At 37.8% G+C, this 18,426-nt stretch overlaps 1 protein-coding gene across 1 annotated transcript; it reads left to right on the top strand.

The window, feature by feature from the left end:
• The first annotated feature begins 11,117 nt into the window (after window positions 1-11,117).
• Window positions 11,118-13,420, top strand: LOC122643733 (receptor-like protein 2). Its single transcript, XM_043837322.1, has one exon. The coding sequence runs from the start codon at window positions 11,180-11,182 to the stop codon at window positions 13,418-13,420; it is 2,241 nt and encodes a 746-aa protein (XP_043693257.1). The 5' UTR covers window positions 11,118-11,179.
• The last annotated feature ends 5,006 nt before the right edge of the window (window positions 13,421-18,426 follow it).

Raw genomic sequence — 18,426 nt, 5'->3', positions numbered from 1 at the left:
GTCTCTTGAGTTGGAAAAAAACTTATGTTAGTTCTTGGAGAATTAATTTAGGAAGTGTTAGAGAAGAAAAGTGTTTCGAGTAAATATGTTGACATAGTTAAAGATATATATAATGTTGTAGTGAATATTGTAAGAGTTAGGGGTGGGGGCAGACTGGTGAATTTCCAATTACAGTTGGATTAGAAGGATCAACTTTAAGCCAATATTTGTTTGTGCTAATCATAGATGAATTGACTAGAGTCATTTAAGATCAGATTTCTTAGTGTATGTTTTTTGGTTGATGATATTGTATTGATAGATTGGGGAAAAACTAAGGTTTAAAATAAAGTTGGAAGATATAATGGGATTGAAAGTGGGGTGGTAAAAATTGATGATAGGATGATGCTCCAAAGTGAAAATTTTAAGTATTTAGGTTCAATCATAAACAAATAAGAAGAAATAGAGGACGATGTTGCACTGAGAATCATGATATGGTGGATCAAGTGGAAGGGTGCATCTAGAGTTGTGTGATCACATATTTCTTTAAATCTTGAAGGAAAATTTAAAGAGATAGTTATACGACCAACAATAAGCTATAGAGTTGAAAGTTGAACAATAAAGAAATAACATATAAATAAAGTGTAGCTCAAATGAGGATTTTGACGTGGACCAGTGGTAAAATTTGAAAAGATAAAACGAGGAATGAAGAAATTAGAGCCAATTTAGGATTAATTCCAATGTATGACAAGTAGTGAGAAAGTTATTTGAGGTGGTATGGACCTTAGTTAGTAAGTTCGGGAACGGCAATTGAACGGGAACGGATACGTACGGCAATTAAACGGACTAGATGGTAATAATATTTTTCAAAAATACGGTTTCATAAAATGCATATGGTAATAATACAGTACGCGTTTAATACGGGTATAATACGGCATAGACGTCAATAATACTTTAAAAAAAACGGACATATATTCATTATATAACATGCATTCACCACCTAATAAATAAAATAATATCATGATTTTATGAACTAAAATAAACACAATAATATAATATGCTATATAACATCTCTAAGATTATCATTTAACATACCAAAATATCAATAATCTACAAGAAATGAATGTAGATTGTCTGAAAATGAGATGAGCAAGTTGATTACCTTATCATTAAATCATTCTTCCAACATTACATTTCTTTCTATCTACAATGAGATAATCATATATTTTTAACCAGATGTGTTCTTGTGAAGTGGGATGAGTTCCCACTAATTAACCAACACAAGACAAGAGGGAGAGTTCTAGATATGGATCTCCACTGTACACATTAGCTACAAGAGACAGAAAAACAAGAATAAAATAGTATAGAGATTGAGCCGTTCTCGTCAATATCACACCAGATTCATTTGCTTCACTACCACCATCAAAGTTCAAAGACCAGAGAAACAAGAGGAGAATACAAGACTTAAGTGCCGTTTTGTTGAACGGAGATGGCGAGGATGATTGGAGATGGAGGGTGGCTATTGTTGCCTGCTACGGTTGGATGTTCAACGCAAATCGAAAGGGACGAAAGGGAAAGTGAAATCGTTTCCCTAAATTCTAATCTTTTGGGTAAAATTTAAAAAAAATATATATATATATAATACACATATTATACGAGTATAATACTTGATCGATTAAAAAATGTATTTTTTTTTATATAAAAATATGGAGACGGGAGTATTATACGTTTAAAAATACGGGGACGCATATAATACACGTATTATATGCGAATTTACTAAGGTATGGACATGTGCAACAAAGATTTTTGAATGTTCTAGTACGAGTGGGTGGTTCAATTCTCAGAATGAAAGCATTAAAGAGGCAGAGGTAGACCTAAAATAATTCTAGGAGAATTGATGAGGAAAGACATGCGACACTTAGGATTAATAATAAGTACAAAAAAAGATTCATGCAGTTAACCTCATTTAATTGGAATAAGGCTGAGTTGAGTCTGAGTTTTTTATTTGTTATAACGACAAAACAATTCTGAAGGATCTATAAATGCTGAAGTTTGTGTGGTTCGATGATAATGCATTCTTCTAAAAAAAAATAAAAATGATAATGCATTCTTTGCATAGATACACTTTAGGTCGTCCTCTATTGTTGGATTTTTTACTGTCTAGTTTTTTTTTTTTCCTTTCCCCGTGTGGTTTGGGTAAGCTTGTACTGGTTTTTTGTATCTCGTGACAAAGTGCACTCTGAGTTTAAATTCCTGTTGAATCATTAGTTGTGAGCCATGAGGGGGTAGGTATTTTCATTGAAAAGTTTCTCATTGGGGTGGGGGTGGGGGTGGGGTTGGGAACAAAGGAGGCTAGATCAGGTTCATGAACGAGAACCATTCTTGGGATTCTGCCGCATAGATGGAATCCACTCATTTCCTGGATTTCATATTTTCATTTTGTGAGATCCGTACGAAGGATTTTCTATCCATAGGTGAAGGAAAACTTAATCCTAAGTTCTATGTTTTGCGAGATTTATCACTTCCCAACAAATGTACTTTATTAGAAATGGTCCTTGATTTTTAAGTTTGGGACTTTGGGTTGTAACATTATTCCCTTTTTCCTTCTTTCGGGGCCGTTTGTTTGAAGGGTTTTGAGGGATCTTTATCCCCTCAATTTGTCTGCTCCTCAATTTCATCTAATAGGGGGGGGGGGGGGAATGACCACCCTACCCCTTGCCCGAACACACTGTCCGGGTGGGATCCACTTCCCTCTATTAGAGGAATTGAGGAAATTGACGGGCAGACAAATTGAGGTGATAATTTTCCGGGTTTTGAGGGGGTTGGGATAGTTTCACTTTTTCGAACTATTCCACCCCCATGAGGTCTGAGGTCGTTTGGGCATCAGGTATGGTATTTTGGGTCGACAGAAGCTGAACTCTGCATTTTCCTTATCGGCTGTCGTGGTACTGCATTTCTCCCACCCCACTCCCTCCCAAAGTACCCCACCAAATTTGCTTGACTTTGCGGAAAATCCAAGGAAAAGAGTTGGAGATGCCGCGAATACACCAACCCCTTCCCATCACTGCAAGCTCCGCCACCGCATCCCAGTCACATACGGTTGGCTTTGACCTAACGGTGACAAACGGTGTGATTTTGATTATTCGGTTCGGTTGCGGTGTAGTTTACAGTTTGATAAGGTGAAATTAAAATCGAACCGGATAGGAATCAGCCAAAATTAGAATCGTTTTGCATACAGTCCGGTTTTACCGGTTTTTATTCGATTTTCGTTATCCGATTCACAATCGGTTTACATGTGGTTTGTGTATTGTCGTTTTGAAAAACAGTAGTGAAGACAACCTTGGTTTTCAAGGACTTTATATTCGTGTGTTTCCCCATTCTCTTCCGTTCTCTCTCACTCATCATATTTCCTATGCCTATGTGATAAAAATAAAAAACTTCCCATCTTCACCCGTCCTTTTCCTTTCTTATTCTTTATTTTTTCATTTTTTTTTCTTCTCCACTCTCACATGATGAACAAACTATTTCTTCTATTAAAAAGTAGGATTTTGTTAATCCATTTTAAAATCATCCATAATTTTCAATTCATACTTGAACAAATGTAATATATAGTTAACTCATGACATTTTACTTATTTTATGTTTCATGTTAGTGCAATAATTATTATTAAATTAATTATATGTTATTAATTAATCCAATATTTCAATTGATGCATGAGTTAGTATTAAAGTAAGAGGTATCGGTTTTTATTCAATTTTTCCAGTTTCTCATTTGGTTTAGAACTGTAGTTTTGCGATGAAAATCAAAATCGAAGCACGAAGAGAACATATAAAATAAAAATCCAATCATTTTTCTACGATGTGGTTTGGTTCGATCGTAAACGATTGATTCCAATTCGGTTTCGGTGCCATTTTGACATCCTTACTCTGGCCTAAGAGAGGAGAGAGACCGAGACAGCGTGATGGAAGACGGAATCTACCGAGAATCTGCAAAGTGCATAGGACCACTGATGTTCTAGAAACGCAGAAACAAACACAGAAAACCACACAGGACACCTCAGGCAGCACCATCTAACTACCCTTTTGCTTTCCTCTGCTCGATTGTTCCCATAACAGTTCAATTTCACAAATCATGAACTCAAAACAGAGGGAAAGGAGTTTTTTTTTTTTTTTTTTTAAATTTTTTTCCCCCACTCTATTCACTTGTAGCAGAGGTTAAATGGGAAAAGAGGGATTACTGCATGGTGTGTTTCGTGTTTTATAGTCATGGTTTTAGTGCACGATATCGGAACGGGTATCGGCAACATGCAAAATCGATACGATATCAATATGGTATCGGTCTAGATCGGATGTATCAGATAAAATTACCCCTGAATTTCCTTAAAAATGAGTTTTCAGATCATTTATCCCTTGTTCGTATTGTGCTACCGATACGATATTGGCATGGTATTGATATTGATAACCAACAAAACCAATACGTATCACCCGATACAATTCCATTACTTTGAACCATGTCTATAGTGGACTCCACCAGCTTCTTCACCCCTGCCCCTTCTTCCTTCTTCCCCATCTCTCTCTGTCTCTCTCTCTCTCTCTCCACCGACCTCTCCAGCGTACTCTTGAGAACATTCCCCGCACATAGATCAACAAAACGTGTGTTGGAATGGAAAAGTCATGGTAAAGTGAACTTTCTTATTAGGGTCCCATATCTCATTACCATGTGGGTCCCATCCCCCCAAAATCCCACCCCATAAAACCCCTAAACATAGAGGGCCTTTATATTTTTTTGTTGATCCGACCCAAGAATTGATTTTAGGGAAAAAGAACTCTGTCCAGGAGTGCGATCTACGCCAGCACTCCCATGAGTCTATCTCTCTCCTCGTCATATGAAAAGACACCTTCGCCCCCTTATTTTGGGACTAAAAACTACTTTCCTTGTTTTTTATAAGATTTAAGCTAGGGTTTTAGTTGTATATAAGGGAATGTGTTCTCTGTCCAGGAATACACACAGAAGCTAGGGCTGCAACAGGGTCATATTAGGTTGGGCTTTTTAAAACCCTAGCCCAACACTAAGTCCCCTTAGCGGGGCTTAGGCCTGACCCACCCTCAAGGTCGGGCTGGGCTGACCCTACTTGGCCCTGATCATGGAGTGAGGGAAGGGAGATATGCATGGACTGGACCGAGTTGAGGAGAAAATTATCAATTTTACATCAATTATATATATATAACATTACTTAAAACAGGGCAGGGAATTCTGCCTTTCATTGGGGAAAGGGAGCAGGAGGGGAATTCATTTTGCCCCATGTTGTGCCTGGATGTAGGGACCACACTCTTGGACACAGTCCTTTTCCCCTATATGTATATCTATGGGAAAATTTTTTAACCACAATTGGTGAAAATAAAGTTGTAGTTTTACATTTTCACCCTTTTATATAACACATTTCTTTCAATAAAGAAAAATCGTGTCATTTCATTTGTACTCGGAGAGCATGCAAGACTATGCTCTTGAGAATGACACAATGATAAAGAGATATAACTTACAATGTAATCTAATTTGTTTTACATTACTGTTGTGGCTTCGGCTTGACCTAGTATCAACCCAAAATCGATTCAGTCCAATCGAAAATGGACCGAACCGGCCAATTGACACTCTAGGTAACGTAATCTAATTTGTTCTACAAAAACGATTTAAAAGTTAGATAAGCTGGTTATGCAGTATACGAAGCTTTAATATAAGGGAGGGTCTGAATGACACCTATATAGGTGTATTTAGAATTTGAATAATTGCCCATTGTCTTCGTCCAAAAGTTGTTTAATATAGGAGTATAAAATGATTTTCAAATAATTTGAAATTGATATATCATTACATTATTAACAAAAGAGGTATAAAAATAATTTGAAATTGATATATCATTACGTTATTAACAAAAGAGGTATAAAATGATTTTCAAATAATTTGAAATTGATATATCGTTACGTCATTAACAAAAGATGTCATTGTCAAACACATTTTGTAAGTATACATGTAAAATGACACTATTATCCTCATTAGAACAAAAGGGATTATGAAACAATGTTTACTATAGAGAGTTAGATTCAACATCTCTTTCCCTCAACACAAGGGTCTCGAGCATGCCACACGTGCCATACGCGAGTTGTCTTTCTGTATTGCCGACAATTGTCGACAGCTTAGGATTGTTGTAAATCTCTCTCTTAACCCTCCAAGATTGATAATTCAAAATGGAAAGCTCAAAGCAACCTCTGGTTTATTATTCAAAGATGAACCTCATACTTGTAACTAATCATATTTTTTCCCCATTAAAACTAAAATAGGTTTTGATTTTGTCAACCCTTCAAGATTAGTCCTCTAATTGGTTGAAGAATTACTATATTTAGGATTCTCTTGATTGGTGAGAGTCATTTGTATAGTAATCAAATTTCATTAATTAAGAGATTCAAAGTAATATAGAAGGTCATGTTGGGCAATTGTGTTTCCTCAGACACCTTTGCACGTCAGATTCTTCTCAGTGGGCCCAACTTCCTGTAAGGGGCAAGAGGAGGACCCAGTTGTGGTAAGGCCGGCCCATCTAAATGCCACAAGAGTCTTTGATGTCAATAGGCCAATTAGTTGATTATAAGAAAAGGAATATGACTTTTTCCTTCTTTTGGGGGGAAAAGATCCCTACAACGCCAGTTTTTCCTTCTTTGTTTTTTTTTCGTGGAATTGCACTTGCGCACCCTACCTCCCCTCCTCTCCCACCTTAAAATGTCCTAATTACCCCCTATTTTCAGGATTCTCGTAATGCCCCTTCTAACACCCGAAACTGTACACGGGCGTCGGAGACTCAAAGGGAACCTTCCCCCTTCTTTTTTTGTACCACAAACTTAACACTTATAAAATACGTACGACAGTGTATCCTTTATAAGTTTAAAAAGGGATAAACTTTATATGGCAACTTCAGGAGTGAGGAAAGAGAATCAAGCGGTACTTTAATGAATATGAAATGCAAAACGTGGGCTGCGTTTGGTATGCATTCTTGGAATGCATTCTAAGTTTATTTTGTATTTTCAAATGATAAAAACAACTATTTTATCATTTCAGAATACAAAATTGACTTAGAATGCATTCTAAAAATTCATACCAAATGCAACCTTGGAATCAACCAAAACACTTTTTGTATGATGCCTTTTCCCTCGTTTTGAATGTGACATGGAGAGAGAAAAGGTTTTATGTCCTGTCATACTTTGCTAATGTTACTCTATTTTCAGACTCAACCTATGACCACTTGGTCACAACAAAGCAAGCTTACTGTAGCACCAAGGACCGCCTTCTACTAATGTTACTACTAACATTATTAATTATTATTAGAGAAGGAGTTTGCCGCCAGGCTGCGTGGCCTCTGTGCCAGTATGGGGACCAGTGGGAGCGCATGCACAGACATCCAAGGGGAGGGTCATGATGGTAATTTCACTGCCCCATGTGAAAGGGCATAGGAGGCGCTATCGGACAGCGTTCTTTTTTTTTGGCTTATGTTGTTAGGGAATACGTTCTCTGTCCGAAAGCATGGCTCCTTCGCCAACACGGGGACCAATGGGACCATCTGCAGAAGCATCAACAGGGATAGGATTTTCGCCTTTCATTTGGGTGTGGTGGTCATTTTACCCCATCTTGTCTCTGGGCGCAACAGCCACACTCTCGAACGGACTCCTTTTTCCCTTGTTATTTATTGGTACCCTAAAAACATTATTATTTTCGGCTAATAACATTCACAAGGATTGTTGAATTTTGCAAATTTACAACTTTCAACTTGACAACCAATTGATTGACATTTGGGTTCATCCATATCATGTAGGGTTCTTCACCCATCTCATTGATCAATTTTCAATAGAAATTAGACACCCTTTTCTATTGTTTCTAGAAAATTACAAACTGTCACTAACCTCCATTAATACATATTAGAAGCTTATCACATTCTTGTAAATTTTTTTTAAAAATTTTTAACCTATGAGTTGACCTACATTATATACTTATATTGAGTTGAAAATTGATTAGTGAGATGAGTATGACACCCTCTATAACATGAACCCATGAGCCCACCTATTTGTGCATACATACCTGTGTTCATGTATTACCTATAGGCATTGATTGATTTGGTATGAAGGGTCCTAAGATAGTCACTTGTGTTAGTAGATTTTGGAGCAAGTAGTGCCCAGTTTAATGGGAAAAAGAATGTTAATCGATCGTTTGGTTCATATACCTACATACAGGATTACACAAAATTATCGTTCAACTCCTATTAAACTGAAAAGTCATGTTCAGCCAAATGCTCTTGCACGCGTTTTTATTGACTCCCACACTCATGCAGGTGCTCGACTAGATAGCGATCTCTTGCCCCTAGTCTAATATAAGCTCGCAGCGTCTGTTGAAAAGTCGCATTGACTACTAGCATCAGAATTAAATACTAATCGTACGTGCGGGTTAGATAGTAAGCATACAACTCTAAATTCCCTCTTTTAATTTTTTTGTTTCCTCTTTAGATTTTTGGAAAGTTGAATCTATGATTCCAAAAGATTCTCTATTAATTAATTATTTTCCTGGTGGCCATGATTTCAAGACAAAGTTGATATTGACCTTTCCAACTTCCAAGGGCCATTATTCTCCAAAAACTTCCAAGGGCCACTGTGGATATGAGCTCAAAAGACACCCACGGGTCGTTGGGCTAGCGGATTTTTGACTTTACATAATAATAGTGTGAAAGTCCATGCAGACAGGACTGAGGGAGAAGGGTCAGTGTAAATAACTGATTAATTATAAGATTTCTTAAAAATGAGTTTGGGTTTATTAAATTACCCACCCAATTGTTTGTTTAATTAAAGGCCAAATGTTCTTTGTGCCGGGGGTGTAGGCTGCACCCAGACACATGGGAATGGGCAAAATGATCACCCTACCCCCTGAATAGCAGGAATACCCAACCCATATGTTTGGGCACAGGATGCATTGCGGCAAAAAGAACATCAACCCTTAATTAATTATTCAAAATAAAAGTGAGTATTACAAAATTATCTAAAACAATGATGACTGATATGATGTAGTCATGACGATGAGTGCCCATTTTACTTTTTTGCTTTTTATGAGAACAAAAAATCATATATTAATAAGATGGCAAATTTGTACAGTGTTCGACGACACAGGGTACATTGGTAGTAGTAGTATGTTTTGCTAAAGATCTAAACCAAGTTAAGAGAAGGGGGATAGATCCGTCAGAAGTTTGAACAAAATGTCTTTGGATTGATCCAAAATCTGCAAAAAATATTTCATCACTTCAAAAGGTCAAGGTGAACGGGATAGAGTTGGAAGAAGTCCAGGTAGCACCGTGTTGGAGCACCAAACTTCTTTCAGCTTCAATTAAGCCTAATCCTCTCAATGTGTTGCAGAGGATTGAACTCTGGGTGAAGGACCTTCATATTGCTCTCCCCTCTTCAATTAAGCCTAATCCTCTCAGTGCCCACTTTACTTTCTCCTTCTTTACCAATGTCTTTTTCAATCATTGACTTTTTTGTTTCCTTCCAAATGTATTCTTTCTAAGACGTTCTAATACTATATTCCAACAGTTATAACGACTCTTTTCCCCTCCCATATATATAGGTAGGGAGTGGGTTTTCTACGCTGTCAATGCAAGAAGGAATCTACACACCACACCAAAAACTAGTATCATTTACATGAGACCCACTTATTCAGAGTAGGAGAGAGAAACAATAATAAAAACCTATGTGAGAGGGAATTTACACTTTGACAGTGTAGGAAAGTTTTTCCAATACATGTATCTTTTGGATTGAAATAGAGTTAATAATATGTATTTTTGAACTAGTGGGTGTATCATTGTGAACCCCAATTGTGATTTTGATGTCCTCTAGTGTGAATGGGTCTCACACTTGAGTTGTGTGTTCTCAAGAGACCTAGAGTTAAGTGATTCTCTTTAACCTTCCCCATCTTGAGTTTAATGTCCTCGAGTGGAATCTCACACTTGAGTTGAATCAGTCCTAAGAGACTCAAAGTTAAATGATCATCTCAAAGATTCTGACCCATATTATCCTGTATTTTTCTTCATTTTCAATCCTGTTACCATTTCCACTTCTTTTTTGAGTTGGATCAGTGACCCTCCCTAACCTAGCTACCTTCTCGTCGACTTGTGTCATAGCCACCCCCAAAAACAAAATCAAATTTTAGATAGATAGTTTTGTAAATTCGATTACAAGTAATTCTACCATGACATCATTTCATAGGATTATCATATCTTTTGTTCTGGTTGTCCATTCTTTGATAATTGGCGAAGAGAAAAATTCAAAACCAGATTCTTTCTTTCTAGCCCGCCAGCCCTTTCGGTGCACATTCAACGACTAAGGAGCATCCGGGCACGCACCCCAAGTTCCTTCAGCCATCAGATTAACTGGAGGGACTGGAGCGCTAGAGATGATTCCTTTGCAAAAATCCAAGCATTTGCTTCTTCAATTCTCTCTCTCCCCCTCTCCCTCTCCCTCTCCTTGTTGTTTCTTCAAATATCTCTTTCTCTCTGTGTTGCTTCATCAACTAACTCTCTCCCTTGAGGATTTTTATCCGCTACTGTGCGCTGCAGTGCTGCTGTAACATCATGTGACATGTGTGCACAGATGACCGCTGCTGCACCACATGATGCGCACAACAGCGCCACCAGTGCTGGAGCGAATAAAAAACTCGCTGTCTCTGTGGTTTCTACTAATTAGATTAATTATTAATTAATGATGATTGGGAGAGAAAAAGTTGTGCTCGGCACACACACAAAATTAATGCTTTCGCTGAGAATCAGAGAAATTGGATTTCAGAACCCTCGTCCGTGTGGTCAACTGCCAACCCCATGTCTCCATCCTGTGAATATGTTTTTTTCTCACGTCAACAACTCAACGTCTCCATTCCTTTTTCTCAATTCCAACCACCGCTTGTACTTATCCATCCCTCTCTCTCTCTCTCTCTCTCCTTCTCTCTGCTCACACCATTACTTACACCCCACCATTGTTTGTTCCTTCACCACCTCCGCCTCCACCACCACCAGATGCTCTTCTCTCATGTTCCGCCCTATTAGCCCAGTTCAAATAAACGTCTTTACTAACAGAAAACCTGCTGTTGCTGCTTCGGCTGGCCGTGTGCAACACAAGACAGAGACAGAGTCATGCTTCTACGGCTGTATACTTCGAGACACGACAAGTTTGCACTCAATCCAGCGACGACCCTTTTCGTTTTGCTCTGTTTTCTGTTCTTCTTTTGCTTACCCACACCCCACCATGCCTGCCAGGAGCTCGATAGAGTGTCTCTGTTGTCTTTCTCCCACAACCTCTCAACTCCTCTGAATTGGTCTTCTTCTTCTTCCTCGGATTGTTGTCTTTGGGAAGGCGTTAATTGCGATGTCGGTTGGGTCACCACTCTATCACTTCCCTCCAAAGGCCTCAGAGGACCAATCTCTCCATCTCTTGCTAACCTCACCCACCTCTCTTACCTCAATCTCTCTCATAATTCCCTATCTGGGCCCCTTCCATCTTCCTTCTTTTCGTCTTTTGATCTCCTGCAGACTCTCGATTTGAGCTTCAACAGACTCTCCGGTGAATTACCTGCTTCTGCATTACCCAACCGCTCCCTGTCTCTGCAATTTCTTGATTTATCATCAAATCTCTTCACCGGAGACTTTCAGTCATCATTCCTCGGACAAGCTTCACATCTTTCGACATTGGACATCAGCAACAATAGCTTCACCGGCCTCATTCCTTCTTTAATATGCCAGAATTACACTATGCTTAAGTACTTGGATTTCTCCCTCAATGAATTCAGCCACGAAATTCCTTCGGGACTTGGTAAGTGTTCGAAGCTGGAGGTGTTCAAAGCAGGTTGGAACCAACTTATAGGACCCTTACCCAATGACATCTATGATGTAGTTTCGCTGCAACAGCTTTCCATTCCCTTCAACAACTTATCAGGAAACATAGATGGAGCTGCTCAGATCATTCGCCTCGTTAATCTCGCCATTGTTAACCTTTCCTTCAATGAATTAACAGGACAACTCCCTCGGGACATTGGGAAGCTGACTAATTTGGAAGAGCTGGCCCTCTGCAACAACTTCCTCAGTGGTCCTCTGCCTCCATCCTTGACGAATTGTACCAATCTCCGGATCCTGAGTCTAAGGCTAAACGAATTTGAAGGGAAATTATCCGCCATTGATTTCTCCAAACTCGTGCAATTGAACATTCTGGACTTGGGTGCAAACAACTTTTCTGGTAATCTGCCAATGAGCCTATACTCCTGTCTGTCCTTAACTGCAATCCGACTCACAAAGAACAATCTTGAGGGACAAATCCAGCCCGGAATACTTGCATTAAGGAACCTATCTTACCTTGCAATTTCTGTCAATCGGCTGATCAACATCACTGGAGCGTTTCAGATTCTGATGCATAGCAAGAACCTCACCAAGCTTCTCCTCTCCGTGAACTTCAATGGAGAACCGATTCCCGTCGATGTCGACATAAACGGATTCCAAAATATCCGGCTTCTGGCTATTGGTGGTTGTCAGCTCACTGGCCAAGTGCCCACCTGGTTACTTAATCTAAAGAACCTGGAGGTCTTGGATTTGTCTGGAAATCAGTTCACAGGTTCAATCCCTGGGTGGTTGGGAACACTACCCAAACTCTTCTATATGGACTTGTCTAATAACAATCTTACAGGAGAATTGCCTCTGCAGCTCACAGGGCTGCCTAAGCTGGACTCATCAGCTCCATTGGATCAGGTTAATCTTGAGATACCCATCTCTGTCATTGTCCAAAGTATTGGTGGGCAAATGTACAATCAGCTCTCCAGCTTACCCCCTGCATTATACCTGAGAAACAACAGCATTAATGGCAGCATTCCTCCAGAGATCGGCCAGTTGCAGCACCTTCATGTGCTAGACCTCAGCCTCAACAAGTTCTCTGGCGTGATTCCTGACCAGCTATCCAATCTCACCAACTTGGAAATACTTGATCTTTCACAGAACAACCTTACCGGTGAGATCCCTTCGTCGCTGGTTCAGCTCAGTTTCTTGTCTCGGTTCAGTGTTGCATATAACAATCTTGAAGGGCCTATACCAGTGGGAGGTCAGTTTGATACTTTCCCCATGTCCAGTTTTGTTGGGAATCCAGGGTTGTGTGGTCAAGCCGTGAACTGGCTTTGCCACAATCAAACTGGGGGAACCACCATTAGTCCTGCATCCAGCAAGAGCACCATTAATGTGAAACGCCTTTTGGTAATTCTGGGAACATGCTTGGGGTGTTTTTCTTTGTTAACTGTGCTAGTTCTTTGGATTATATCCAGAAGGATCACAGTCAGAAGAGAGAACAGTAACAAGATTAATCAGGAACCCAGTTCATTTGGCTCCAACAGCAAATGAATGCAAGGATCTTACAATATCTATTGAGCCATATTGCCTGTGTGGATATGGAACCCTATGTCTTAAGAGGTTGAGTTTGATTAGTTTCCACTTTAAAGCTAATGTATTTCCTTAGCCTGTTCTTTCCCTTATCTGTAATTCTTGGAGGCCAAGAATTGTGTTTCTGTATAAAGATTAAACTCCTGTACAGTTGAATAGAGTGAGCCCATCCAAATCAATTTCTTATTAGAGAGTTCTTCAGTTCTGATAATATCTAACATCTCAAAAGCAACAAACAATTTTGATCAGTTTAAATATTAAACTGTTTTACATTGATTCAAATGGTTGTTCTGACATAAGGTTATTATCTCTTAAATTGTTTCCAACGAAGGACAAAACTGTTCACTCTTTTCATATATATGCTTGTCACATTATAATTTATTGAGAATGGAGATTCCAGACACAAATATGAGTGTTCATACTTACGTATATCGAACATGATTGAATGAGAATCTTGAATGGATAACTGTCATGTGTACTAAGACCAAGAATCTCATTAATGGTTTACGATTGGTCCTTAGATCTGAGAGGTCCTTATCATTTCATAAATGTTATGTGTTTTGGTGTATTAACGGTGGACGCCTTCTTATTGGCTATGTATTATTGCTCTGGATTCGTGATGTTTGTCTGTAAATGAAAGATATTCTAAGTAAAAAAATCCACTTGTTGTAAATGGTGAATTTCTTGAGAGAGATATTTGATGAGATTGGACAAATATTTCGAGCTCGATAGCATATTTTGTAAATAGTTTATAAAAATATAAAATATTATTATTTATTAATAATTATGTTTAAAAGGTTTTGAAAATACATTTACATCCAATCAATGATTAAGATTCTTTATATAAAACTGTTTCAATGGACTAGAGTAGTGACAATAATTATTTTCATGCCTGTAAGTCCATTATGAGATATTGTAAGTTATATATACTTAATACTATCCTTATAAGTAGTTTTTATCTGAAAAATAAAGATAGGGATAACTGGGAAGGATCACACAACTTGGCAAGTTGAGTGATACAAGGCTTTAACAATCTCAAATCTACAAATAAAATAGTAAAGAGGAGAGACTCTCTCTCTCTCTCAATTTCTTCTTCTTCCTCTATATGTGAGTTAGGGTTTTGAACCCTGGATCTGGCCAGGTCAGACCAACTGTCAGGCTCAACTTGATCGGAATAGGTTCCGCTCAAGAGTTTGACCCGACCCAATTGGTTAGTCCCATCCCAATTTGGTTATTCCGAGACGTCCGAGGTGTAACTCGACAGAATCTAGATACTAAGGCAATGTTTGGTAGGCAAGAAATAAATAGAAAAGAAAAGAAATTTTTTTTTTTTTTTTTTTGGAATTTGAGGAGAGAGAGAGACACATAAATCAATCATTGTGTCATCATTATTTTTGTCTTACTATGTTTCTTTTCATTTATTGACAACCAAACATAGCTTAAAAGAAGAAAAAAAGAGGGGGGGGGTTCTTTTGAACGGGCTCAGCCCAGGCCACCCGAACCTAAAGGGTCCTGTGAAAAGCCCAGTAATTTGGACAGAGGCCCATTTTCCTTCTTTTGAGCCCATATCCCTATGGACTAAATCCAGAAGACCCAAATAGTTTGGAGAGAGGCCATATTCTGATATTCACTTGGATAGAGGCCTTGACTGTACTAACAGTCAACCTAAACTCCAGGTTGGTGGGCCAACAACCCTTAGTTATTTCTTTTGGCCAACAATATATTTTCAATGCTTTGTAATGGGCCAAAACCTGTTTTTATTACATAAGATGCACATAAAACCCTGAAAATTGGTTTCTAAAAGCTAGAATACCAATTTTATTAGAAAATTGGTCATTCAACCTAAGATGTATTTGTGCCTTCTTGGGCACCAATGAACATTATGGTTCTTCCATCCCAAGCAGGCATTTTTATTAACCTTTTTAATAAGGATGGATTAGGGATAATGACAAAATGCTTACTATGGAATGTCAGTTTCAACATCTCTTTCCCTCTACACAATTGCGTTGAGCATGTCACACGTCCCATTTGCAAGTTGTCTCTTTATATCATGGTTTGAGGTATCAGCATCGTATCGCTCGATACCGGTTTTGCAAGTGACCGATCTTGATACCGTGCTGATACGATATAGACAAGAGGTAAAATGATGAAAACACCCATTTTTAAAGGAGAATCAGGGGCACATTTTTCCGCTACAGCCGATCTGTACCGATTGTGATCCGATATCATATCGATACCGTATCTATTTTCGAGTTGACTGATACCCTTTCCGATTACCGTGCACTAAAGCCATGCTCTATATTGCTGACAATTGTCATCCCTAAAACATTAACCTAATATTTGCTGCTAATAGTATTTTTTTTCCCCTTAAACTAAAATAGGTTTTAGCTTTGCCAACCCTTCAGGATGAAACAACCAAATCATGCATTGAGTCCTCGGATTGGTAGAGCAATTTTGTGATCTGTTGGGGGTTTGATGTCTTGTATTCCATTGCTTGTACAAGTGGATTGATTTCAAAGGATTGTTAAGAGGCTGTAGGGGCTGAAGGACCCAAGGCCTAGAGGAATCGGTTCACCTTGTGTATTAATCTACGTTATTGTCAGGGCCTAAGCGAACGAGCAGGTCCATGCGTGGGTACGGGGCCAATAGCCCATGAGAAAAGGTTTTTTTAGGACTATATGAGTATTTTGGTAAATTTCTTTATAGAGTTTCACTATAAATTTGTAGCGAGAGTTGTATCTAAGTAATCAATCCGAAGAGGTGTGAGGACAAGTAGCTATAACCCTATTCTCCATTGATATTGAAGTAGATCTTATCTCACTATGCATATAGGCACTTGTCGAACCATGCAAATTCTTGTGTTCGATTGTGTGATTATTTATTTGCGAGTTCCATTTTTTCTGCATCGTTTTAGGTTCATGTGTCCCCGAGAAAAACTTTTTAGTTATATGGGTATTTTGGTAACTTTCTTATATATGGTTTTGTTATAAATTTGTAGTGAGCTTTTTTCTCAGTATCCAATCCGAAGAACTATGAGGAAGAGTGGTTGTAACCCTATTCTCCTTCAATAGTGAAGCAGATCTCATCTCACCGTAGATATAAGCAATCATGTCGAACCACATAAATCACTGTGTTCGATTGTATGATTGTTTGTTTGCAATTTTCATTCTTTTCTACAGCATTTTGGGTTCACGTTTTTCTACATGATCCACTTGTAATCATGGTTTAAAGTATAGGTATCGTATCGGGCGATACATACCAGTTTTGCAAGTGATCGATCCCGATACCGTGCCGAAACTGTATCAGTGACACGATATGGACAAGGGATAAAATGGGGTAAAACCATTTTAAAAGGAGAATCAGAGGCAAATTTATCCGAAACAACCGATCCTATAGATACTGATCCGATATCGTATCGATTTCCGAGTTGACCGATATCCGTTCCAATACCGTGCACTAAAATCATGCTTGTAATTTTTGGGAGACATATTCATAGAATTATTGTAGTATTTATTTGCTGTTATATTGTTACCAAAAAAAAAATTTTATTTGCAGTTATTGTCGGCATCATTATTATATATAATTCTATATTCTGTAAACAATTCTTACCCCCAAAATATATATATATATATATCTGTAAACAATTAGTTTCTTTTTTTTTTTTTTTGTAAAGAAACAATTAGTTTCATTATCAGATAAAATATAGCTTTGTTGGTAGGTAATATTCATTAAGAACTATGAACAAAATAATAACGGGAGGTTTGAAAGATTAGTGTGTAATAATTAAATCAATTAAGATTCAAATTTCTATAAAAGGACATGGTGGGCCATTGAATTGTTTCTTAGGACTCCTTTGCACGTCAGATGCTTCTTAGTTGGCCCAACTCCTTATAAGGGGAAAGAGGAAGACCCTGTGGGGGTCCAGCCGGCCCATCTACAATGCCACAAGCTTAACACTTGTAATTCACCTAATATTATTAATTAGGTGAATTATTATTATTATTAATTTTTGGTGAAAAGAGAATAATTAAATAAAAAAGCATCTACATATTCAGTAATTGTTTGTGTGAGGATACTATTCTTGGCTTTAATAGCAGCCTTGGTTGCTGACATCATAGAGAAATCCTTATAAACAATAATTAATATAATATATATATTTTATAGAAAGAAGACTATTATTCATTCATGCGCGTCCAACGTCAAATAAAGAAAATCAAGATACATAAAACAGATAGAGAGCATGATAAATACAAAGTGTGATATTCGATAATAACAAAGAAAATGTCTAATAAAATAAAATAGTTCAAAAAGCTACACTAATTAGTTCCCTTATGTAAACCATAAATAAATGTTAGCGTTTTGTACCCGTACTTCTGTCATTATTTGTTGCATACCCTGCAAAATACTTCTGGCTTTTGGTGCCAACACATTCCCTGAAAAGCCATGGCTGACGAAAACAGAGTGTAAATTTTTTATTTGTATAAAAACACTGAAGCCCATCCACAACTATAGTCACCATCTTTATAACCATTACAAATATAAAAAAATAAAATGATCCCCAGAATTTAAAGCTTGATAATCAAGGAGAGACATACCAAATAGAACTGTTGTTTAAAAGCCTCAAATCAGCAACCCATTTCAAAATAACTTTTAAGTATCAGGTGAGGATCAAAGGGCTGATTTTGAAAAATATTTTTGTTTCAAAAAATCCAAACAAAATACATGGTGATAACAGTAACATACAAAACCATATGCAGATCATTACGAGGTAAGGATGAAACCAAGGAATTGAAAAGGTAAAATAAGAAAGAAAGCCAGAGATATTCATTTCGCAATCCCAGAGGTCTTGCAGTCCAAATAATTTTTAAAATGCACAAGCATAGAATAAGTGTCACGGAGTTTTAATATCAAATTTATAAATATTATTATTATTGTTATTATTTTTGTCAATTTCAAAAGTGGTATTA

This window comes from Telopea speciosissima, chromosome 10, assembly GCF_018873765.1.
Source record: "Telopea speciosissima isolate NSW1024214 ecotype Mountain lineage chromosome 10, Tspe_v1, whole genome shotgun sequence".
Classification (NCBI taxonomy): domain Eukaryota; kingdom Viridiplantae; phylum Streptophyta; class Magnoliopsida; order Proteales; family Proteaceae; genus Telopea; species Telopea speciosissima.
The sequence above is the reverse complement of the archived record's forward strand: the minus strand, read 5'-3'. Positions and strand labels throughout refer to the sequence as shown.

What these genes read in the sequence shown, in the direction of transcription:
- LOC122643733 (XM_043837322.1), top strand. Translation starts at nt 11,180, where the DNA reads ATGCTTCTACGGCTGTATACTTCGAGACACGACAAGTTTGCACTCAAT.